This window comes from Electrona antarctica (assembly GCF_951216825.1).
Source record: "Electrona antarctica genome assembly, chromosome: 10".
Classification (NCBI taxonomy): Eukaryota; Metazoa; Chordata; class Actinopteri; order Myctophiformes; family Myctophidae; genus Electrona; species Electrona antarctica.
Genome location: NC_136791.1, coordinates 5068929 through 5095235, shown reverse-complemented (window position 1 = coordinate 5095235; position 26307 = coordinate 5068929). Strand labels below are relative to the sequence as shown.

The 26307-nt window shown below is 45.7% G+C and overlaps 1 protein-coding gene across 1 annotated transcript in view; it reads left to right on the top strand.

Annotated features, from left to right (window-relative positions):
- cdh23 (cadherin-related 23) overlaps positions 1–26307 on the top strand; it is a gene marked incomplete at its 3' end in the record, with an annotated part of 389228 nt that overhangs the window by 318237 nt on the left and 44684 nt on the right. The window contains exons 43-56 of the mRNA XM_079512237.1: positions 457–582; positions 887–1090; positions 1984–2445; positions 4783–4899; positions 5044–5268; positions 7851–8020; positions 9148–9285; positions 12331–12450; positions 17761–17938; positions 18132–18343; positions 20704–20898; positions 21136–21249; positions 24021–24150; positions 24993–25265. Coding sequence (XP_079368363.1) covers positions 457–582; positions 887–1090; positions 1984–2445; positions 4783–4899; positions 5044–5268; positions 7851–8020; positions 9148–9285; positions 12331–12450; positions 17761–17938; positions 18132–18343; positions 20704–20898; positions 21136–21249; positions 24021–24150; positions 24993–25265 — 2664 coding nt within the window. The remainder of the gene's footprint in view (positions 1–456; positions 583–886; positions 1091–1983; positions 2446–4782; positions 4900–5043; positions 5269–7850; positions 8021–9147; positions 9286–12330; positions 12451–17760; positions 17939–18131; positions 18344–20703; positions 20899–21135; positions 21250–24020; positions 24151–24992; positions 25266–26307) is intronic.

Sequence of the window (26307 nt, the reverse complement as noted above, 5' to 3'; positions counted from 1 at the left end):
ACGATACCCCTCTGTTGCTTTCACTTGGTACTTCCCATTCCCTGATCTCAACATCCTCGCTGTTGCAGTTTCACTGGGCGTAAACACAACACTTCACACCTACACGCTGACGAGTGTCAATAGCATAAATGGATGCATATATTTGGTCCATTGTTGTATAGGTGTATTGGTTTGTTAAAAGCCAATGCGTGAGCTACTTTAACTTCAATGGGTGGGCTATCAAATAATGGGGTTACCAACCGTCTCGTAAAATAAAATTAAAAAGTGTGTACACTACTACTATTATGCTAAATTGACTTCCCTAAATTGACTCCACTTCAATTGTGGTGGATGGATCCGTGCTCGGGTTGATGCATGGATAGATGATTGACTGACAACAAGTTAAACTATACAGTATGTCAGTATGACAACTTAGCTTCATGTGTCCCTCTGTTGATCTCCTGTACTCTCTGCCAGGAAGCACAGTGACTGTTCTGAACGGGCCAGTGCTCGCTGAAGATAAAGACATCGGAGCCAATGCTGGGGTCAAGTACTCCCTGCTGGGAACCAGACCAGACCTGTTCACTGTGGATACCAATACTGGTAAGGTAATATGCATGCACTTAGGTGCACGCACGCAGCTACGCCCGCACGCAGCCACATTCACGCACGCAGGCACGCACGCAGGCACGCACGCAGGCACGCAGGCACGCACGCACGCACGCACGCACGCACGCACGCACGCACGCACGCACGCACGCACGCACGCACGCACGCACGCACGCACACACACACACACACACACACACACACACACACACACACAGCTCGAACTATGTGTGTACACATAACCTCAGCATATAACGTTTCATTTATTCATTGCTCATTATGCGCTCTCTGTCTGCAGGTGTGATAAGGGTGCGAGAGGGGGCCCAGTTGGACCGCGAGGCGTTCGGGGACCCCCGGGTGGAGCTGGTGCTGGTGGTGGAGGACATCGGGGGTCTGAACAGCAGCGTCCCGCTGACCGTCACCATCCTGGATGTGAACGACAACCCTCCCACCTTTAGTCCGTCCAGCTTCACCGTGCGACTCCCGGAGAACAGCCCTGCCGGTATGTGTGTGTGTGTGTGTTCTTTTTGACAGGCAATTTAGAGTCATAGGGCAGTATTATGCGTGTCTTAAGTACCAGGTCTTATTACTTAACTTAAGACCTGGAGGCGTGATCAATGCCATTTGGCTATTCTGAGTGGCCAAACAGCATTGACCACGCCTTCAGGTCTTAAGTTAAGTCATAAGACCTGGTACTTAAGACACGCATAATACTGCCCATAGTCTCTTGAATAGTTTTCATTTAGTTTCAGTCACATTTGTGTCACCTGGCATGTTTTAGTGTTAGTCTAGTTTCAGTCCACTAACTATAGTTCATTTAGTCGACTAAAATGTATTTTGGCGGGCCTTGATGCCGTCATAATGGCTGATTTTACACTTGCTAAAAATAGCTACAAAAAAAATAATCTACAAACTCACAACGTTTCACGCTGTGACATGTTGTGAGCTTGTAGATCTGCTATTTTCAGCACGCAACTACGTGTAAAATGACTTGTCTTTTGCTCTTACTGGATCTCTTGTCCACTAGTCCCTTCCTAACATTTTAGTGTAGTTTTTTACGTGTTGACGAAATTGTCAATATATTTAGTCTTAGTTTTAGTCATAATATCTTAGTTTTCATTTAGTTTTCGTCCAGTGAAAAAAAGGTAGTCGACGAACATTTTTTGTCACAGTATTAGTCCACGAAATCAACACTGTGTGTGTGTGTGTGTGTGTGTGTGTGTGTGTGTGTGTGTGTGTGTGTGTGTGTGTGTGTGTGTGTGTGTGTGTGTGTGTGTGTGTGTGTGTGTGTGTGTGTGTGTGTGTGTGTGTGTGTGTGTGTGTGTGTGTGTGTGTGTGTGTGTGTGTGTGTGTGTGTGTGTGTGTGTGTGTGTGTGTGTGTCTCCCTCTCCCCAGGCGTGGTGGTCACCCAGCTGTCGGCCACCGACGCCGACTCGGGCTCCAGCGGCTGGCTGGTCTACCGGCTGGAGAGCGGCGCCCAGGACCGCTTCGTGGTCGACTCTCTCTCGGGCGCCGTGCTGGTGGGCAACACCACCACCCTGGACCGCGAGGAGCGGGGCTCCTACCGGCTGGTGGTGGTGGCGAGCGACCGCGGCACGCCCCCGCTCTCGGGCACGGCCACGCTGAGCGTCGTCCTGGACGACGTCAACGACTCGCGGCCGCGCTTCCTGGAGCCGGTGACCATGATCAACGTCAACGAGTCGACGCCGCCTGGCGTGGTGGTGGCCACGCTGGCCGCCGAGGACCCCGACCTCCGACCCCGGCTGGAGTACTACATCATCTCGGTGGAGGCGAGGGACGACGGGAACAACGCCGTGGACGGCCTGCAGGAGTCGTTCGGAATTGACTTCCACACCGGTGAGTTGGGGCAGGGGTTCTCAACCCGTGGGTCGCGACACCTCGGGGGGGTCGCCAAATTATTTTAGGGGGTCCCCAAATTATTTAAAAAAAAAAAAAAAAAAGATTTTACATTTTTTATTTTCACGATTTTTCAAAAATAGCAGACCTACAAGCTCGTAGCGCGCCACCCGGTGGCGCGCTATGAGCTTGTAGATCTGCTATTTTTCAATAGCTAAATTATAACTGCTTAAAACACCAAAAGGGGTTCCCGCCCAAAATGGGTTAAGGTTATTGTAGCAGTCAATTTATATTGGGGGTCGGGAGGGGGCGGGGCGGGGGTCCCGAGACATTGCCAAAGCATTTCCGGGGGTCCCCGGCCAAAAACGTTGAGAACCCCTGAGTTGGGGAGACGTATATGATACATTCTGACTTCCACACCGGTGAGTTGGGGAGACGTATAGGATACATTCTGACTTCCACACCGGTGAGCTGGGGAGACGTATAGGATACATTCTGACTTGTTGGTTGCGCAAGCAGAGCGCGCAAGTACTGCGATCGGTTGGGTATGTATGTACTGTATGTCGGTGTACGCCATCGGCCAATAAGGGACAACTGTTCTTGATGACATGACTAAAGTACGTAGCAGTCGTACCCAGACAGACAGCAGAGAGCTCTAGGACTCAGAGCAGCAGTCGCACCCAGACAGACAGCAGAGAGCTCTAGGACTCAGAGCAGCAGTCGCACCCAGACAGACAGCAGAGAGCTCTAGGACTCAGAGCAGCAGTCGCACCCAGACAGACAGCAGAGAGCTCTAGGACTCAGAGCAGCAGTCGCACCCAGACAGACAGCAGAGAGCTCTAGGACTCAGAGCAGCAGTCGCACCCAGACAGACAGCAGAGAGCTCTAGGACTCAGAGCAGCAGTCGCACCCAGACAGACAGCAGAGAGCTCTAGGACTCAGAGCAGCAGTCGTACCCAGACAGACAGCAGAGAGCTCTAGGACTCAGAGCAGCAGTCGCACCCAGACAGACAGCAGAGAGCTCTAGGACTCAGAGCAGCAGTCGTACCCAGACAGACAGCAGAGAGCTCTAGGACTCAGAGCAGCAGTCGCACCCAGACAGACAGCAGAGAGCACAGACGCTCTGCTTGCGCACAAGTAGGACATACATGGCCTACTTGTGTGCAAGATAAAGTTCTCAAACTCTGCCCGAACCCGACCTGGCCCGATCGGTACGGTACCGACCCGACGTTATCGGGCCGAGCCGGGCCCAAAGATTATGCGAATTAGTCAGGACGTGACTTCCATTGGTAAAGCATTGAGCCTGAGGCGGCCATGAAACACAGACAGAACAGATCATGTCCGTCCGGCATGTGTGTACGAGGCCAGAGCAGCAGCCTGTAGTCCCGCACTGCGCGCAGGCAGTACAGTAGAGAGAACAGTGAACGGTGTGAGACTTGCTTGCTACCGATGGCTTACCTCTTGTTTGCGCACCAAACGAGCTTCTAACCAGTTATCTTGCCAAGTTGCCATATGCTTAAATGTTTTATAAGATCAATCGGATCACACGATAGCTGAAGCGTCAGGTTTTCGTCACGTTGCACTGAGCTATCTCGTTGTTAACCCAGCTGGCTGCGATGAATAAAACCGAATCATTAATTAACGTCACCAAAGTGACCAAACGATCCATGGTGATATAACTTAAACGCTACACGTAACAAGCAACTTCACTTCAGAGGAAACTAAAGGGAGGGACGAGGGGGCTGCAGCTGCTATTTACTCACCAGTCACCACCACCACTGTCTGGAATTAGAATGATGGAAATGAAACAGCCTATTCTAACGTGAGTTACATAGGCCTACATCCTTTATTTTGATACGTCCGTTGATCTCCGTTCTCACTTTCACACTGAACCACGGTGCCACCACGCCGCCATTTAGTGGCGTTTTTTTTTTGGCGGGCCTTTGTCGGGCTTCGGGCTTAACATTATGGTTATTTTTAGAGTCGGGCCGAGCCTCGGGCCGACCCAGTTAGGGTAGGGTTGGGCCGGGCCTCAATATTTGGGCCCGTTGAGAACTTTAGTGCAAGATGCAAGTTGGCATCTCAAGAGTGCATTTGTAGTTTTCTAAACAGTGATGCTCCACCTTTTGATACAATGCTATTTTAGTCTCTAATCTTTCATCTCCGGGACTCCACTGTAAACCCTCAGTGTTTATTTAACTCTGAGAGTGTACAGATTAGCACTTTGCACTAGCCTTGACGACCTTACAGGTGTATGCATGCATTGCAAAGGCTAAACTTAGAAAGGCTGGTTGGTTAGAAAGAAAATGAATGGATGTGTTGCTGTGCCTTTTTCAGGTGCCGTATTTGTGCGCAACCCACTCAACAGAGAGCTGGTGGCCACCTTTGAGATCATCGTGTCTGTACACGACAACGCTAGTGACGTTATTGACCAGTCGGTTAGCGTTCCTAATGGTAAGACCACTGCCCAGGATGATCAAACCATCAGTGATCAAACATCTGTTTCTTAGAATGTGGCGGTTTATTGGTATGTTCATTTATTTTTATATAGATTGTTTCTTGCTATGCTTCTCAAGTGTCACCTTCTGTGCGTTCCAGCGAGACTAACCATCAACGTGTTGGACGTGAACGACAACGCCCCTCGTTTTCGTCCGTTTGGCGTGGCCAACTTCACGGAGAAGATCCTGGAAGGTGCGCAGCCAGGCACCACGCTGCTGTCGGTGTCGGCAGTGGACCCCGACAAAGGTCCTAATGGACAGGTCATCTACCAGCTGCTCCACCTGCCCCGAGGAGACTACCTCAGACTGGAGGACCCGTCCACAGGTACACGCTCTACTAGAAGTTCCCAAACGTCTCAGCCCCCCGTGACCCAGAAGACGTTTGCCCCGCCCCCGGGACCCCAACTAGTGAAAAGAGCAGATCTACAAGCTCACAATGCGGCACGAAGCGAAGAAGAACACATTTGTATTCTTCTAATTTACGGAAATTCTTGTATTCTCCCTTAAAGGAGCATTCAGTGATTTGGGTGATTTGGAAAACCACCCAGTCCCCCCCGGTAACAAAATGTGCACATGCACACTCTACAGTGGGGGGAAGTGCAACAGGCCAACAGCATGTGCACCAAGGCCCGCCCCCAGTCGATCATGATTGGAGGAAGGCCCCTCTCATCCTGATTGGATGAAGGCTTCGCCACCCGCCACCAAAACTGAAACTAGGGTTTTTTGACCCCAGGGGCTCACTGGGGACAGGGAGGAACTCCTTATATGGTCAGCACACTCTAGTAGGGAGGATTATCCAGAAAAAAAGAAAAAATAAGTGATATTTGAATTACGTAAAATCACTGAATATACCTTTAATTTCTTCATGAAATTACTGAAAAAAACATTATATTTTGTTTTTAATTGTGTTATTTGAAAATGTTTAGAAATAATAATAATATTAATTAAAAAACCATGTGTAACCAAATGTAGGAAACAAAAAATAAAGGGACCCATAAAAAGCCAATAAGGGCTTGTGTGGGGGGCAAATAAGGGCTTATGTGGGGGGCCAATAAGGGCTTGTGTGGGGGACCAATAAGGGCTTGTGTGGGGGACCAATAAGGGCTTGTGTGGGGGGGCCAATAAGTGCCATTGGCCCTTCAAGACGAACATTTGACAAGTAATGATAATTATAATGAATTATCTTTTAATCTGCCATCAGTCAGTTTTAGTTTGACTAATGAGAACATATTGCTTATTTTACTGTCCAATGACATGAAATGGCACAAGGGAAGGACTCCACAAAAAGACCACCCCCAAAAATCGGCACACGCTGTGCGCGCGCACACATGTGCCCTTTTCTGGAGTTTGAGCCCCTGCCCCCCCAGTGCTCTCTGCACGGCCCTGCAGTCGTGGGTTACTTATTACAGCCCCGTGTTGCTTATTACAGCCGTGGGTTACTTATTACAGCCGTGGGTTACTTATTACAGCCCCGTGTTGCTTATTACAGCCGTGGGTTACTTATTGCAGCCCTGTGTTGCTTATTACAGCCGTGGGTTGCTTATTACAGTCGTAGGTTGCTTATTGCTGCCGTATCTTGCTTATTACAGCCGTAGGTTGCTTATTACAGCCGTAGGTTGCTTATTGCAGCCGTAGGTTGCTTATTGCAGCCGTAGGTTGCTTATTGCAGCCGTAGGTTGCTTATTACAGCCGTAGGTTGCTTATTACAGCCGTGGGTTACTTATTGCAGCCCTGTGTTACTTATTACAGCCGTGGGTTACTTATTGCAGCCCTGTGTTACTTATTACAGCCCTGTGTTGCTTATTACAGCCCTGTGTTGCTTATTACAGCCCTGTGTTGCTTATTACAGCCCTGTGTTGCTTATTACAGCCGTGGGTTACTTATTGCAGCCCTGTGTTACTTATTACAGCCGTGGGTTACTTATTGCAGCCCTGTGTTGCTTATTACAGCCGTGGGTTACTTATTGCAGCCCTGTGTTGCTTATTACAGCCGTGGGTTACTTATTACAGCCGTGGGTTACTTATTGCAGCCCTGTGTTGCTTATTACAGCCGTGGGTTACTTATTGCAGCCCTGTGTTGCTTATTACAGCCGTGGGTTACTTATTGCAGCCCTGTGTTGCTTATTACAGCCGTGGGTTACTTATTACAGCCCCGTGTTGCTTATTACAGCCGTGGGTTACTTATTACAGCCCTGTGTTGCTTATTACAGCCGTGGGTTGCTTATTACAGTCGTAGGTTGCTTATTGCTGCCGTATCTTGCTTATTACAGCCGTAGGTTGCTTATTACAGCCGTAGGTTGCTTATTGCAGCCGTAGGTTGCTTATTGCAGCCGTAGGTTGCTTATTACAGCCGTGGGTTACTTATTGCAGCCCTGTGTTGCTTATTACAGCCCTGTGTTGCTTATTGCAGCCGTGGGTTACTTATTGCAGCCGTGGGTTACTTATTGCAGCCGTGGGTTACTTATTGCAGCCCTGTGTTGCTTATTACAGCCGTGGGTTACTTATTGCAGCCCTGTGTTGCTTATTACAGCCGTGGGTTACTTATTGCAGCCCTGTGTTGCTTATTACAGCCGTGGGTTGCTTATTACAGCCCTGTGTTGCTTATTACAGCCGTGGGTTGCTTATTACAGCCCTGTGTTGCTTATTACAGCCGTGTGTTGCTTATTACAGTCGTAGGTTGCTTATTGCTGCCGTATCTTGCTTATTACAGCCGTAGGTTGCTTATCACAGCCGTGGGTTGCTTATCACAGCCGTGGGTTGCTTATCACAGCCGTGGGTTGTTTATTGCAGCCGTGGGTTGATTATTACAGCAGTAGGTTGTTTATCGCAGCCGTGGGTTGATTATTACAGCAGTAGGTTGCTTATCACAGCCGTCACTGTACGTTATTGTTTGTGTGGTTTAATGCAGGTAAGATCCTGGCCAACCGGACGGTGGACTATGAACAGGTACAGTGGCTGAACTTCACGGTGCGAGCCAGGGACCACGGCTCGCCTCCCAGGATCGCTGAGCTGCCCGTGTTCCTGCGCATAGTGGACGTCAACGACAACAACCCCATCTTTACACAGCCTTCGTACCAGGTACTGGACGCGAGTTTTTTATTCCTATGATGGGAGGGAATTTGGAGCGCTGTGATTGGTTGTCAGTGGAGTAGGAAGCGCTGGGCTGTGTTTTGGACCGCACACAAGTGTTTATGCCTACTAGTACTCTATGACTAGTACTAACCCTATCTCTAACTCTAACCTAAACATAACCGCAAGCAGGGGAGCAACGCACCCCTCACCAACCTTAATCCAAAAACTATTAACGTACCCCTCACCAACCTTAATCCAAAAACTATTATAAAATCCGCGGTAGTAAAAGAGTGGTAAAACAAGCGCTCCTAAACCTGAGCTATCCTAGGAATAAAAAACTAGCGTACTGGACAGAGGTGTAGAGCACTAGTAGTACTAGTACTAGTACAAGTCTAGTACTGTTTCTCAAAGCTGCTATAAGCAATATTTTTTCAGTACATGTATTTCTCAAATTTGTAATGACCTTTTTTGTTGTTGTTGTTTTTGGTATTCAGACAGCCAGCGTAAAACGCTCTGTGACACATCTAGGGGCCACAATCTGCATTCAAAGATTGTCCTAGAAGCTTTGTCATTGGTCGATTTGCCTGTATACTTCCTGATGGGTTAGTCATTTCTGCAGGGTTTTTTTTTTTGACCAATGACATAGGGGAGAAATAGAAAGAAATTGTGTCAAACCAGAAAGTGTGAAAGGTCACAACGATCTAAATGTCTCAATAGAAGAGCAATCATTATAAGTTATATTATATTAATATTTCTACTGTACAGATTGGACGTTTTATTCGCTAACATAAGTTACATAATACAGCTATATGTATTTGTATTGACCGACCTGTTGCGACCTGTAGAGTGAACCTTTATACCTCTATAGATTTGAGCAATTCTACCGTCCTTGTCATACCCTGAAGAAGACATTTTGTTGCCAAAACGTTGGTCATCTTTAAAATAAAAAGTATTTTTGCATCGTGACTATGAGCTGTGCGACCTCTATGAGCTGTGCGACCTCTATGAGCTGTGCGACCTCTATGAGCTGTGCGACCTCTCCTTCCTTTTGCAAACATAATACAGCTGTAACATAAAATAGTTATTCTGGATTTCACTTCTATGCATTGTGTTTTGTATTTTGTGTTTTGCAGAAGCCTGTGTTTGAAGATGTGGATCTAGGCACCGTCATCATACAAGTCAGTGCCACCGATGCAGACTCGGGACTGTTTTCTGTCATCGAGTACAGCCTGGTAGACGGGGAAGGAAAGTTTGGCATCACTCCCTCCACTGTGAGTTGACCTGCGTGTAATGGTAGCCTACTCATTGTGCAGAATGTCTCGTTTCAAGTTTTCAAATGTATTACAAAAAAAAAGCTCACAATGCGTTGCATCGCGACACATTGTGAGCTTGTAGATCTGCTATTTTCAAATGGCCGAAATGTATATAGGGATGAAGTGGTTAATGCATGTTTTGTACTAATAATCAAAGTAACTAGTAACTAAAGAGTAAAAGTACAATATTTGCCTCTGAGATGTACAGTAGTGGAGTAGAAGTAAAATAATTGGAATTACTCAAGTAAAGTAGAACTATCTCAAAATTGTACTTAACCGTTTGACCGCTACCATTATTCAATCCCTCCGCCGCGTCCTGCCAGGGTTTTATCGCGCGTAACACTTACTTTGAAGAGCCAAATATCCGTAATCGCATTTCACAGCGCCTGCTACAGGCCGTTGAAAACGCTTGTCTGGGACAAAGCGACCCCTCCATTGTCGCTTCTGTGAGATACAGCCGTCTGAAAACAGAGCAGGCAATGTAAGTGGATGTGCGCGCTAACGAACAGTAGCTTTCGATACGATCGTATTAAAACATGCATTAAAAAATACATCGCTGTTAAAACGGCTTTTCCGGGTGTGGCACGCTACGCTATTCTACGTGTACACCGGTACAGTGCTTAAAACACATTCTGTGCTTTAAAGTCTAAATAACATGTCACGCAGACTGCCGGGGTTTAAAGTTACCTTTGAAGCGTCAAAACGTCGTAATTCTACCTCCTTATGATGAAAATCCGCTTGAAAATAGTCCCATGATTTGTTATTGAGCCGACACATAAGCCACTTCGGCGATCCGACTCACAGACAAAGAGCAAAGCGGGCTAAGATAGTCTATACCCCTTCGTTCACTTTGCATTGGACTCAGTTTCCCAGAAGCCCTTGCAAGCCGGCGGTTGGTTGATTTCCGGTTCGGCCTTGTCACCAGGTCCGCGACAAAGCCGCTATTTCTTATTAGCCGCTATTCCTATAAGTTATTAGAAAAAGGAGAATTAAACATGCTGGCATTCAAAGCAACCAAAGGCATGGCCCCCCCATATCTCACAAGTATGATCGTACCCTACAAACCCTCCCGCGCACTCCCGCGCACTGTTTAGTATTTTAAACAGACTTATAGCTTGTTACGTAGACAGCTCTAGAATTGCACTTTATGTAGTCATAGCACTTTATAGTACACATGTATAATATATTATATAGTATAGTATGTATAGTTTACATAGATACTCCACTGTTACGTTCTTAGTCTACGCATGATTCATGATAACTACTTTTTATATATGTGATGTATGCCATGCTTTTGTTATTGCTTAATGTAAGTCGCTCTGGATTAAGAGCGTCTGCTAAATGCCTAAATTGTAAATTGTAAAATTGTAAACACATCAAACAAATAGCGGGTTTAGCGTATTACGCAGGGAAAGACAATGGAATAAAAGGTGTGAATAGCAGGTTACGCAGGGAAACTGTTAAGTAAATGTTCTTAGTTACTTTCCACCACTCGTCTCAACACCACCCTTTCCTTTTTTTTTCTCTCTCTCGTTGTTTTGCTGTTGTTGAAAATCCAAAGTGAAATGATCAACGGAACCACAAGTCCCTATATGCTTCATTGTACAACAAATGATGCAAATAGAAGACACATCTCAATGCAACATGTTGTGAGGTTCTAGATCTGCTATTTTCACAAGTTTTGTTTAGCCTATAATGAGTCTGACACTAAAATCGGGACGCCAGACTTAAAGTGGTTGGCCGCATTGATGAGCAGGTCCAAACAAGATCCGCTTTCCCCTGAATCATAGGGCGTGCGTGTGCGTATGCGTGTGTGCGTATGCGTGTGTGCGCGTGTGCGTGAGTATTGTCATCCAATGTGAACAGGTCTGGTCTGGTTCCCAGCAAGGAGTACTTGACCCCAGCATTGGCTCCAATTAGAGGGTAGCACGGGAGAGAGAGAGAGGGAGGGAGAAGTGTGAACTGAACTCAATTAACTTCTAAATTCGCGTAAAAAAGAATAATGACGGCCATCTCTATCCATCTAGCGCCAATTGGAGACGGTCTGGGGGCAGTTTCTAACCCTAACATCCGTCAAATGTATTCCCCCCGGATACGATATTTTCCCGACCAATTTAATTCACGGAGAATGTAAACTGATTTGTAAAGCATCAATTTCCACTTCTGCCAAAATCCCGCAACTTCATCCCCAAAATAAATGATAGCGTCTACAGCATATACGTAGGTCTTGCCCAGCGTGCTCTAGCAGTGCCTCGGGAGGCGTGGCGTGCTCTAGCAGTGCCTCGGGAGGCGTGGCGTGCCAACCATTTGGGAGGCGTGGCGTGCCAACCATTTGAGTGCGATTCCAAATCATGCAACACTGGCCCGTTCAACAGTCGCGTGCTTCCTGAGAGAGTTAAGGAGGATCAACAGAGCAAAGTTGTCATACTATACGGCAGTATACAGAACACATTTGTATTCATGAAACATATTTTTGTTCTGCTCGCTTGTGCATATTGTTTGAAACGTGCGTAAACATGTGTTGTATGTGATATCATGGGAATTGTAATTTGTTTTCGAGAGATTGTGTCTCTTCCAGCATTGTTATAACTGACACCCAGGACTTTACAGCGTGAGGTATCATTTGCAGTTCACCGTCAGTTCACATAGTTTTGTACAAAGTACAACATAAATATTTGACTCCTACCCCATTTTTTCCACACGCACACGCACGCACGCACGCACGCACGCACGCACGCACGCACGCACGCACAGCACACAGCACACACACACACACACACACACACACACACACACACACACACACACACACACACACACACACACACACACGCGCTAATCCCATCTTTCCTCACGCGGTACACCCTTTGATATTGTGCCACCACCACAGCGTGTCAGTGTCTTCTTTGATATCGTGCCACGCATCGCACGGCGCACACAATACCTGGGCTGTCGGTTCTTCCTTCCTGATCATGATCCACCCTCGCCTTGCCTGACTCACAGGGAGACATCTACATCCTGTCGCCGCTGGACAGAGAGACCAAGGACCACTACACGCTGACGGCCGTGGCCAGGGACAACCCCGGAGGAAGCCCCAGCAACAGACGAGAGAACTCGGTGCAGGTATAAACTCCACTACTCGTCACATGACAATCAGTGGGGGAAAAAGTACTCAATAGTTTAACTTAAAGGGATAGTTCAGATTTTTTTAACTTAAGTTGTATGAAATACTTGCCATTAATATAGTGGTTGCAACTGTATTAATTGATTGCCCGAGTCCCATGGTGGGAGTTCTGCTCTGGTTTTGGTGAAATATCAAGTAGTTCCGGTCATTTTATGGGGGGCACTGGGGGCCACGCAGTAAAAGAAAATTAATCCACAAAACTAACGTCATTTGTATTGTTGACCTATTTCTACAATATTAGTGCAACTTCCGTTCTTTTTTTACCCCTCTATCACACAGAACTATGTTTTTTGTGTCCATATCACAACGCCCAAAAAATAGTTCCATGTGATAGAGGGGTCAAAGTTGAACGAAAGTCGCGCTAATATTTTAGAAATAGGTCAACAATACAAATTACGTTTGTTTTGTGGATTAATTTACTTTTACTGCGTGGCCCCAGTGCCCCCCACAAAATGACCGGAACTACTTAATATTGACCAAAACCAGAGCAGAACTCCCACCACGGGACTCGGGCAATCAATTAATACAGTTGCAACCACTATATTAATGGCAAGTATTTCATACAACTTAAGTTAAAAAAATCTGAACTATCCCTTTAAACTAATCTGTGCCAGAACGAGATAATCTGGTGTATAATAGCTGTTGTATCCAACTGTGCCATTCAGATTACGAGATTAGATTAACACGTACTTTCCCTCACGAGTTACACGAGTTAATTGACTGTAGAACAGCTTCCCTCCCAATAACGAGTCACACGAGTTATGTTTTGCAGTGTTTAATTTGCGTTTTAATACGTTTTAAGACTTTCCATCGGACAGAGTGGGATATGTGACGCGTTTTGATGACGTCATCGCCTTTTTACGTAAACTAAAAGACCTGTTTTAATATAGTTCTCCTATTGGAAAAAAACTATGTATTATGGAATGATGTAAACAAACAGTTATATTATGTGGTGCACCCGGACCGTTTTGTGCAGGGGACCCAGGTCCCCTTTATAAGTGACACCGACACATTGCTGTTTAGATTACGCTGAGGAAGCCTCAGCCCAGTGCCGTCTCCAGGCACTAATCAGCAGGGGGGGGCATACTTTTTTCCAAAGGGGGCACCTAATTTTTCAAACCCCCCCCCTATGTATAACAAATAGTCACCTATCAACAAAGTGATGCTTGAAAAAGGCTAGTAGGCTACAATTATGCAGCAGCACCAACAACAAACAAAGAAATACATATACAATAATACAATATGTTGAGCATTATAATGTCTTCTGCATGCATATATTACCTTGTATTTCTATTAACTATTCAATTAATTTGAACATGTATATATTTACAATAATCATGGAGAACTTATAGATTTAACATTTGTAAAACATTCAAATATTGGTAGTGTAGGGTACTACTGGCCAATCTAGACTGGAGGGGCACACCATCCAATCTGGGGGGGCAATGCCCCCCTGTAGAGACGCCAGCTCAGCCTCTGGGCCGAAACGTCCATACTGTTGTTGTTTGCTGCAGGAGGAAACCAAATAAAACAAGAATCCTAATAGGATACAACGTGAGTGCTGGTATTCATTTCTACAGGTCTTCTCATAAAGGTGTTCTATCAAATATAAATATCAGATCGGGAAAAATCGCTATCGGCAGATGCTCAAAATCAAATGATTGGAATCTGAATGGGAGCAAAAAAACGTGATCTGGACATCCCTACGTCTGACGCAAGATAGGGTCCTAGGTGTTCCGACACGCACCAACACCAGAATGTGAGCAGACCATCTGTTCTCTTTATCAATAGATCAATGGCCAGTGGCTATCCTGAGATGCTTGACCTGCTAACACTCTGAGGGATTGTTTGGACATGTCTGAAGCTGAAGTCATTCTCTTTTAGAAGGGACAATTTACACATAATTTAGGCTGTCCCATACAGGGAATATGACAGCACTGAATGTGGTTCATAACACACATTTCCATTTCTATTTTCTGCTAAACAGCAAGCTCTATAGTCTATATGCTTACGACTGTAAGGACGAAACGGAAGCGGGGAGGAGGATTTGTAATCTGCAGCACGGGTGATATGTAACACATATTTATAATAGCATGCTAGGTCGGACTAACGGGAGTTCTGACTTAAGGGCAGTCCCCCAGTCGGGCAACGTGAGACTGTAGGTGTTGGAGGCAGTTCTGAGCCTGTGATGGACCTGTGTGTCTCTGTCAGGTGTTGGTGACAGTCCTGTTAATGTGATGAACCTGTGTGTCTCTGTCAGGTGTTGGTGACAGTCCTGTTAATGTGATGAACCTGTGTGTCTCTGTCAGGTGTTGGTGACAGTCCTGTTAATGTGACCAACCTGTGTGTCTCTGTCAGGTGTTGGTGACAGTCCTGTTAATGTGACGAACCTGTGTGTCTCTGTCAGGTGTTGGTGACAGTCCCGTTAATGTGACGAACCTGTGTGTCTTTGTCAGGTGTTGGTGACAGTCCTGTTAATGTGACCAACCTGTGTGTCTCTGTCAGGTGTTGGTGACAGTCATGTTAATGTGATGGACCTGTGTGTCTCTGTCAGGTGTTGGTGACAGTCCTGTTAATGTGACCAACCTGTGTGTCTCTGTCAGGTGTTGGTGACAGTCCCGTTAATGTGACCAACCTGTGTGTCTCTGTCAGGTGTTGGTGACAGTCCTGTTAATGTGATGAACCTGTGTGTCTCTGTCAGGTGTTGGTGACAGTCCTGTTAATGTGACCAACCTGTGTGTCTCTGTCAGGTGTTGGTGACAGTCCTGTTAATGTGACGAACCTGTGTGTCTCTGTCAGGTGTTGGTGACAGTCCCGTTAATGTGACGAACCTGTGTGTCTCTGTCAGGTGTTGGTGACAGTCCTGTTAATGTGACGAACCTGTGTGTCTCTGTCAGGTGTTGGTGACAGTCCTGTTAATGTGACGAACCTGTGTGTCTCTGTCAGGTGTTGGTGACAGTCCTGGTAATGTGACGAACCTGTGTGTCTCTGTCAGGTGTTGGTGACAGTCCTGTTAATGTGACCAACCTGTGTGTCTCTGTCAGGTGTTGGTGACAGTCCTGTTAATGTGACGAACCTGTGTGTCTCTGTCAGGTGTTGGTGACAGTCCTGTTAATGTGATGAACCTGTGTGTCTCTGTCAGGTGTTGGTGACAGTCCTGTAAATGTGACGAACCTGTGTGTCTCTGTCAGGTGTTGGTGACAGTCATGTTAATGTGATGAACCTGTGTGTCTCTGTCAGGTGTTGGTGACAGTCCCGTTAATGTGACGAACCTGTGTGTCTCTGTCAGGTGTTGGTGACAGTCCCGTTAATGTGATGGACCTGTGTGTCTCTGTCAGGTGTTGGTGACAGTCCCGTTGATGTGATGAACCTGTGTGTCTCTGTCAGGTGTTGGTGACAGTCCTGTTAATGTGATGAACCTGTGTGTCTCTGTCAGGTGTTGGTGACAGTCCTGTTAATGTGATGGACCTGTGTGTCTCTGTCAGGTGTTGGTGACAGTCCTGTTAATGTGATGGACCTGTGTGTCTCTGTCAGGTGTTGGTGACAGTCCTGTTAATGTGATGGACCTGTGTGTCTCTGTCAGGTGTTGGTGACAGTCCTGTTAATGTGATGGACCTGTGTGTCTCTGTCAGGTGTTGGTGACAGTCATGTTAATGTGATGGGCCTGTGTGTCTCTGTCAGGTGTTGGTGACAGTCATGTTAATGTGATGGGCCTGTGTGTCTCTGTCAGGTGTTGGTGACAGTCATGTTAATGTGATGGACCTGTGTGTCTCTGTCAGGTGTTGGTGACAGTCCTGTTAATGTGACGAACCTGTGTGTCTCTGTCAGGTGTTGGTGACAGTCCTGTTAATGTGACGAACTTGTGTGTCTCTGTCAGGTGTTGGTGACAGTCCTGTTAATGTGTCGAACCTGTGTGTCTCTGTCAGGTGTTGGTGACAGTCCCGTTAATGTGACCAACCTGTGTGTCTCTGTCAGGTGTTGGTGACAGTCCTGTTAATGTGACGAACCTGTGTGTCTCTGTCAGGTGTTGGTGACAGTCCTGTTAATGTGACGAACTTGTGTGTCTCTGTCAGGTGTTGGTGACAGTCCTGTTAATGTGTCGAACCTGTGTGTCTCTGTCAGGTGTTGGTGACAGTCCTGTTAATGTGTCGAACCTGTGTGTCTCTGTCAGGTGTTGGTGACAGTCCTGTTAATGTGATGGACCTGTGTGTCTCTGTCAGGTGTTGGTGACAGTCCTGTTAATGTGACGAACCTGTGTGTCTCTGTCAGGTGTTGGTGACAGTCCTGTTAATGTGATGAACCTGTGTGTCTCTGTCAGGTGTTGGTGACAGTCCTGTTAATGTGACGAACCTGTGTGTCTCTGTCAGGTGTTGGTGACAGTCCTGTTAATGTGACGAACCTGTGTGTCTCTGTCAGGTGTTGGTGACAGTCCTGTTAATGTGATGGACCTGTGTGTCTCTGTCAGGTGTTGGTGACAGTCCTGTTAATGTGATGGACCTGTGTGTCTCTGTCAGGTGTTGGTGACAGTCCTGTTAATGTGATGGACCTGTGTGTCTCTGTCAGGTGTTCGTGACAGTCCTGTTAATGTGACGAACCTGTGTGTCTCTGTCAGGTGTTGGTGACAGTCCTGTTAATGTGACGAACCTGTGTGTCTCTGTCAGGTGTTGGTGACAGTCCTGTTAATGTGATGGACCTGTGTGTCTCTGTCAGGTGTTGGTGACAGTCCTGTTAATGTGACGAACCTGTGTGTCTCTGTCAGGTGTTGGTGACAGTCCTGTTAATGTGACCAACCTGTGTGTCTCTGTCAGGTGTTGGTGACAGTCCTGTTAATGTGACCAACCTGTGTGTCTCTGTCAGGTGTTGGTGACAGTCCTGTTAATGTGACGAACCTGTGTGTCTCTGTCAGGTGTTGGTGACAGTCCTGTTAATGTGATGGACCTGTGTGTCTCTGTCAGGTGTTGGTGACAGTCCTGTTAATGTGACGAACCTGTGTGTCTCTGTCAGGTGTTGGTGACAGTCCTGTTAATGTGACGAACCTGTGTGTCTCTGTCAGGTGTTGGTGACAGTCCTGTTAATGTGATGGACCTGTGTGTCTCTGTCAGGTGTTGGTGACAGTCCTGTTAATGTGATGGACCTGTGTGTCTCTGTCAGGTGTTGGTGACAGTCCTGTTAATGTGATGGACCTGTGTGTCTCTGTCAGGTGTTGGTGACAGTCCTGTTAATGTGATGGACCTGTGTGTCTCTGTCAGGTGTTGGTGACAGTGCTGGACGTGAATGACTTCCGTCCGCGTTTCGCAGAGAGAGTGTTCAGCACCAGCGTGTTCGAGAACGAGCCCGGCGGCTCGTCTGTGATCACGCTGACCGCGACCGACCTGGACGAGGGCGAGAACGGACTGCTGGTCTACAGCATGCAAGGCCCTAAAGCAGGTACGAACAACACGCACGCACGCACGCACGCACGCACGCACGCACGCACGCACAATAACCATAAAATTAATTACACAGAATTATGTGTAATTGGCCACAGATCTACAAGCTTGTAGCGCGGCACTGGTTAATGTGGTTAAGTGACGCAGATACACTTCAGGTCTAATCCTGTGCGCTGTCTGTCTGCATCTAGATGCCTTCTCTCTGGATCCAGACACGGGGCTGATACGTTCCCTGCGTCTGCTTCAGTCCTTTGAGAGTTTCAACCTGACCATAGTGGCCACGGACCAGGGCCGGCCCCCGCTGTGGGGCACGGCCACCCTGCACATCACCGTCATCGACGTCAATGACAACAGACCCACGTTCATCCGGCCCACCAATGGAACCATCATGCATATCTTGGAGGTATGTGTGTGTTTGTATATATAGTATGTGTATGTACAGTATGTACAGTATAGTATGTGTATATACAGTATGTGTATGTATAGGCTAGACTAGAGGGTTTAACAACAGTATGTGTATGTATAGGCTAGACTAGAGGGTTTAACAACAGTATGTGTATGTATAGGCTAGACTAGAGGGTTTAACAACAGTATGTGTATGTATAGGCTAGACTAGAGGGTTTAACAACAGTATGTGTATGTATAGGCTAGACTAGAGGGTTTAACAACGTATGACGTCTTTAACCCATTCAGGCCTGACGTCGAAATTTAAAAAAAAAAGTTTTCTAAATCATGACAATTTTCGGAAAGATTTGAGGCACATTTTAACGATTTTTCAAAAATAGCAGACCTACAAGTTCATAGCGCGCCACTCGGTGGCGCGCTATGAGCTTGTAGATCTGTGCTTGTAGATCTGTGTTCCAGGTCTCAATGGATTAACCCATTCAGGCCTGACGTCGAAATTTAAAAAAAAAATACAATTTCAGGCCTGACGTCGACATTAAAAAAAAAATGACAATTTTCTGAAAGATTTGAGGCACATTTTAACGATTTTTCAAAAATAGCAGACCTACAAGTTCATACCGCGGCACTCGGTGCTATGATCTTGTAGATCTGCTATTTTTCAATAGCTAAATTATAACATAATGTATGTAACCACCAAAAGGGGTTCCCTCTCAAAATGGGTTAATACAATCAGATAGGACTTTTCTGTTTGGATGTATGGGTTGTCAAGGACAGAAAGTAGTTTTTTTACCACTCAGTATGGCGTTCGCGCGTAACTTCCTGGTATGATGATGATGTCATACCCTCTATTATATACACTTGTTGGTAACCTTTTCCATCAGAAATTGTAATGTTTTAATTATAGCCCGTTTAGACCCGAGGCTGAAAAACTTAAATTCTTCGTTGTTGTCTCCACCAGGCCGAAGGCATGGGGAGAGAGTATGTTTTGCACTCCGTCCGTGTGTGTGTCCGTCCTTGTGTGTGTGTGTCCGTCCTTCCGTCCGTCTGTTACCAGCTAATCTCCGGCACCGTTAACCCGGTCGATGCCAAACTTTGCACACACACTCCCTGGATGCCAACGATGAACCTCTGCCCCACATTTTCCAGAACGGCCTGTTATAGCGCCACCATGAGGCAGCTTTTCACATGTTTTGCACCGATCTGCGTGAAACGTTGCATGCACACTCCCTAGAGGCCAAGGACAAACCTTTGACCTGCATTTTCCGCATCTGCCTTTTATAGCGCCACCAGGAGGCCGACTTTTGTAAAACACATTTTTTGATATTACTCCTCCAGATTCTGTCCAAAAATCTCACAAATCGTTACACAGTATCTCTATGGTCATGTGCGCAAGTCGGATCTGTCCGATATTTCATATTCCATCCTAATTGGCTATAATTGGCTTTCACAGTTTGCAAGATTGCCCCGTTTTGAACAAAAGCCTCAAATCATGAACGCAGCGTGCAATTTACGTGAAATCTTTCACACATTTTCTTACTAGGCTGAGGAATATATCCCACCCTTTTCACATTGGCCTGTTATAGCGCCACCAACAGGTTGATTTTTGCAAAACACATTTTTGGAACAAAATGCCTCAAATCATCCAATTGCCATCAAAGGCGTATGAAGAAATGGCACCCTTTTCACATTGGCCTATTATAGCGCCACCAGGAGGCCACAACCTGACCTGCCCTGGTGGAGACCTGTGCCCCGAGGGGCACTTTTTCTAGTTATTATAATTTTTTAAATAAAATCATGTTGCTATATTCATTAAGCAACATCTAAAATGACAGATGCTTTCCTGCATTGAAAGGTATAACAATATGTGTAGGCTTTCCAGTGTCCAAATGTTTAGCATTTCTGTTTCTATATTTTGACTTGCATTAAAATGAAAGCATTGTATTGGATGTTCTTTTTTTAATAAGTCTGTTATTAGAGATCGGAAAGGAGTCTTCCAGTAACAGGCAGGTTGGAGGTTGGCTCATTGGAGATAAGCAATCATCTTATTCTTATAGACACATTACTGGTAGACGATCAGACAGACAGACAGACAGATGTGTGAAGTTTAAATGTCAATTTGTTGGGTACAGGCTTTAGTTTAGAGTTTAAACATACTATTGGTCCGACTGTCATTAGACTGACAACCTACCTCAAAACCTAACCTAACCGCAAGCACGGGAGCAGCATATGTCCGACCACATGTCCGACCGCTGTTTCCGCAAGTCGGCCCGTTGGTGTGTCTAATCTGCATGTGCATCCCCAATTTTTTGATGTGGACATGTTCATATTTGCCGTGTTGTTGTTGTTGTGTGTTTTAAGGAGCAGCCCCCTGGCCTGCTGGTGTACGAGGTGCGTGCTACAGACGGTGATGAAGGCCTGAATGGAGAGGTGCGCTACGCCTTCCTCCAGACCGGAGCGGGGAACAAAGACTGGGAGAGCTTCCGCGTGGACGCCGAGACGGGAGTCATCACCACCGCCGTCAAACTGGACCGAGAGAAACACCCCCTGCTCAGCGTGAGTCATGCAAGCCGCGTGCGAGTCTGTGCGTGCGTGCGTGCGTGCGTGCGTGCGTGCGTGCGTGCGTGCGTGCGTGCGCGTGGCCTAAGCAAAACATACATTATCCCACTACAGCCCTATATACATTTCCGCCATTTGAAAAAAGCTTTAAAAGTGAGACATTCTGCACGATTAGTACTTTTCCTTAATCCTTACATGTTGAAGCCTATACTTTTGTACTCCTCTGTCCCTCAGCTGATCATCGTGGCGTATGACCTTGGCCAGCCGGTGCCTTATGAGACCACTCAGGTCCTTCAAGTGGCGCTGACGGACATCGATGACAATGAGCCCGTTTTCCATAAACCTCCAGTGAGTATATATAGGAACGAGCACAGCGTCTATTGGTCATTGGTTATTCTATCTAAGTGGTGCTCAACCTTTTTCATATCAAGGCCCCATTATTTATTCAACATTTGAGCCAGCCATTTTGATGAGATTTAGCCTCTCAGACCCAAAACTAAAGAATATTTTCTTATCGTTGGACACGATTTTGTCCACAATTCCATGCTGTATTGATGTTGGTACCATTAGGAGAGACAGACACAGGCAAATGTTGATGGACTTCTTGTAAATAAAGTAATGCAGATGTTTAACAATAATTTAACTCTTGAGAAGTTGAGCGTAAAATGAAACCAGTAAATGATCTATAAGGGTCCATTTGGTCACCAACTCTCCATCTAGCTGGGGACCACCTGGAATCCCCTCAAGGACCACTGGTGGTCCCCGGACCACTGGTTGAAAACCACTGTTCTATCTTGTTATTATGTGCCCGTATATACAAGTAAGACGCGTAAACGCGGGAAGCGAACGAAGCTGTTGTGTCAGTCTGACACACACACACACACACACACACACACACACACACACACACAGACACAGAGACGGACACGCAGACAGACAGACAGACAGACAGTTTTGGCCAGCTTCTATAGTTAGTGCTCACTTCGTTCGCAATCACCATAGTGAGTGGAAATGTGATGGTGCGAATAAGTGTGTGTGTGTGTGTGTGTGTGTGTGTGTGTGTGCACGTGCGTGCGTGCGCGTGCGTGTAGCTGGGACGATTAGCATTTTCAAAGCCTGTTATCGTTCTTCTCGTTATTGTTCCTCCTTTCCTGCTTGTTCATAAACCTGATTGTCTGGAGGAAGCAGCCCAGTGTTAATGTCTCTGTGGCTACCAATCCATTCTCCAAGTGGCGGCATATGCATGTGAAGCAGTTTATGGTCGGCGATGCACAGATCTTAGAGCCTGCAAGCTTTGCCGATGTATAATATCTGTCGTATGCTAGGGCATTCACTTCTAGTCATTTTTACTAGTTGACTAGTTGCCTAGTTTACTAGTTGACTGGTCCACTAGTTGTTTAACCACCTATTATGTTAAAAAAAAGAAAAAATCCCCCCCCCCTTTTTTTTTTAATAAATATTTGTACATTTAAAAACTGTGTACATTGGTGACTATAACTATAATCTACCTGATCTTGAGGCCTACAAAATCTGGAAAAACTACAAAATAAATACACTTTTTTTTCCTTTTTTTCTTATCAACTAGTCAACTAGTACCAACAAGGTCGACTAGTGGATTTACTAGTCGACTAGTTGCTTAATGCCCTATCGTATGCTGTATATTCTGGATGGAGGGAAGCTCACGTCCACTGATGCGCTGCTGGTCTACCCACATTACCCTCTGCAATATGCTTTATGCAGTGATGTTCAACCAGTGGTCCGGGGACCCCCAGAGGTCCCTGAAGCTGTTCCAGGTGGTCCCCAGTTAACCCATTTAGATTCTATTGTTGTTCCAGGGAGCTTTGCTTTACATTTTGCACTACATTTTCATGATTTTTCAAAAATAGCAGATCTACAAGCTCGTAGCGCGGCACTCGGTGCCGCGCTATGAGCTTGTAGATCTGCTATTTTTCAATAGCTAAAGCATAACATAATGCTTAAAAAACCCAAAAAGGGTTTTGTTTTTGTTTTTTATTGTTGAGTTGTGTTTGTTATGATTGTATTTTTTTTTAATTTGTTGTCATTGTATTTGTATTGTATTTGTGTATCTGTTATGTTTGTTTTTTCTGGACATTTTATTTAACAAGAGAGCTATAACTGTAATGTTTTATATAATTGAAAAAGAATGTCAATAAATATATTGTTAAAAAAAAAAAAGGGGGTTCCTGCCCAAACTGGGTTAAATGATGGAGAGTTAATGGTAACCAAATAGACCTATATAGATGTTTAACTCGTGAGTGTTAAATGCTATTAAACATCTGCATTACTACATTTACAAGAAGTCTACACATTTAGAGAGAATGTAGAAGAATTGTTATTTTGATCAACGTTTGCCTGTTATCTCTCCTAATGGTACCACATCAATACAGTGTTAAATGCTATTAAACATCTGCATTACTTAATTTACAAGAAGTCTACAGATTTAGAGAGAATGTAGAAGAATTGTTATTTTGATCAATGTTTGTCTGTTATCTCTCCTAATGGTACCACATCAATACAGTGTTAAATGCTATTAAACATCTGCATTACTTAATTTACAAGAAGTCTACAGATTTAGAGAGAATGTAGAAGAATTGTTATTTTGATCAATGTTTGTCTGTTATCTCTCCTAATGGTACCACATCAATACAGCATTGCACAAAATCGTATCCAACGACAACAAAATATTCTTTAGTTTTGGGTCTGAGAGGCTATGATAAATAATGGGCCATGATATGAAAATGGTTGAAAATCACTGCCTTATCATGGGTACATTGTGTCTTTTCTGCGCTTTTGTTTCTTAGGACAGTGGTATTAGTATAATAATAATAATGTCTTGAGGCATTTATACTTTATTGTTTTGCACGGGAAGCGCACCACCTATCACTTTGCGTCCATCTTTTATGCATTCCCTTTCAGTCTGACACTGTGTGTGTGTGTGTGTGTGTGTGTGTGTGTGTGTGTGTGTGTGTGTGTGTGTGTGTGTGTGTGTGTGTGTGTGTGTGTGTGTGTGTGTGTGTGTGTGTGTGTGTGTGTGTGTGTGTGTGTGTGTGTGTGTGTGCGCCCGCGTGTGTGTGTGTGTGTGTACGTGCGCGCCCCAGCGCGGCAGTATGTCGTATCAGGTGCTGTGGGTGCGTGAGCACTCTCCTCCGGGGACCCTCGTGGGGAACGTGACTGGAGCCGTGGATGCGGACGAGGGTGCCAACGCCGTGGTCTATTACTTTATAGCAGGTGGGTGGAGGGAGGAGGGGTCTCTCTCTCTCAGGCCTCATACACACACATCAAACGCATTGGCTGTGTTCTGTCTGTTTAATGGCCGCCACAATGCAATTCCAATGGGAGTCACATGGTTTGACCAAACATTTGTGTTTGATGGCTACATGTGTTCTGCCCATCAAACGCCCATGACGATTTTTTTTTTCAATGGAAATATCCTAAAAAAACGGGGTCGTATTATAATCGGGGGACTAGACTATTTGACATTCAGTGTTATTTTTCCACAAATGGGGGTCATCTTATAATCAGAGTCTTATATTCGGGACAATACAGGCTTTTACTTAACTCACTCTGCGCCAGGTGCGCCTTTTGACGCCTTTTGACGCCTATTTCCGTATGTACCTCGTCGCCAATTGTGCCTTTTCACGTGCCTTTTCACGCCTTTTTTTGAGTGGTGCAAACCACTCCAACAACTGGCTTTGTACCCGTGTACACGTGTTCGTACCAAAAAAACGAGCATGGTTGCTATGGTTAGGGTGTGACGTCACTGACATAGCTGATCAGAATATATAAGACCTTGCACCACTCAGTTCACACGGGTGTGATTTTTTAATATCAATTGATTACGGTGATCAGCTGCTTCCAGTATCCCCTCATAACACTCCGGTAGCGTTCCGGTGAAAAAAATAAAAAAACGGAAATGGAATTTTCACTGGCTAAACGCTAACATCTCGGATTCTTCTTTTTAGACCCAAAACCAGCTTGGTTTGTGTCTGGTTTATCTAAACGATAGTATTTCCCTTACAAAAAGTAAATGGGTTAAGTAAAACAATTGAGTACTTTTCCCACCACTGCAGGAGGGAACAGCGAGGGGAACTTTGGCCTGAACCCCTCCGGCGTGCTGAAGGTCAAGAAGGACCTGGACCGCGAGGACATCCCCGTCTACTCCATCGTGGTCAAGGCCTCCAGCAACAGGAACTGGACTCCTCCCAGAGGGGGTCAGAGGGCGTCGCAGCGGGCCAGAGCCGCCCTGGACCCGGCCAATGACCCCACCCTGCAGGAAGTCCGCATCTTCCTGGAAGACATTAACGACCAGCCCCCGCGCTTCACCAAGGACGAGTACACTGCAGGTATACCATTGTTTAGAGAGAGAGGAGAGAGAGAGAGAGGAGAGAGAGAGGAGATGAGAGAGAGAGAGAGAGAGAGAGAGATGAGAGAGAGAGAGAGAGAGAGAGAGAGAGAGAGAGAGAGAGAGAGAGAGAGAGAGTGAGAGAGAGAGAGAGAGAGAGAGAGAGAGAGAGAGAGAGAGAGAGAGAGAGAGAGAGAGAGAGAGAGAGAAGAGAGAGAGAGAGAGAGATGTTTTACTTAAGTAAAAGTATCAATACTGTAATATAGAAATACTCTGTTGCAAGTAAAAGTCCGGAATTCCAAATTTACTTGAGTAAAAGTACAGAAGTATTGGCATCGAAATGTACTTAAAGAACCGAAAGTAGAAAGTACTCGTTATGCAGAATGTCCCATTTCAAGTTTTCTAAAGTATAAAGATCGTTTGAAAATAGCAGATCTACAAGCTCACAATGAGTCGCATCGCAACGCATTGTGAGCTTGTAGATTGGCTGAAAGGCCGACATGTATATATGGCTGAAGTGGTGACTTTATGTTTTGTAATAATAATAAAGATCTACAAAGTAACTAAAGTTTTCAAAAAATTGTAGTGGAGTAAAAGTACAATATTTGGATCCGCGATGTAGTGGAGTAGACGTAAAAGTACAGGCAAATGGAAATACTCAAGTAATGTACAAATATTTTAAATTTGTACTTAAGTACAGCACTTAAGTATGTACTTACTACTTTTTCCCCAACGGGACTTTTGGACTTTTCCCCAATGGGACTTTTTCCCCGTTGGGGAAAAAGTCCCAAAAGTCCCATTGGGGAAAAAGTCCCAAAAGTCCCTTTGGGGAAAAAGTCCCTTTGGGGGAAAAGTCCCAAAAGTCCCGTTGGGGGAAAAGTCCCTTTGGGGGAAAAGTCCAAAAAGTCCCTTTGGGGGAAAAGTCCCAAAAGTCCCGTTGGGGGAAAAGTCCCTTTGGGGGAAAAGTCCCAAAAGTCCCGTTGGGGGAAAAGTCCCTTTGGGGGAAAAGTCCCAAAAGTCCCTTTGGGGGAAAAGTCCCAAAA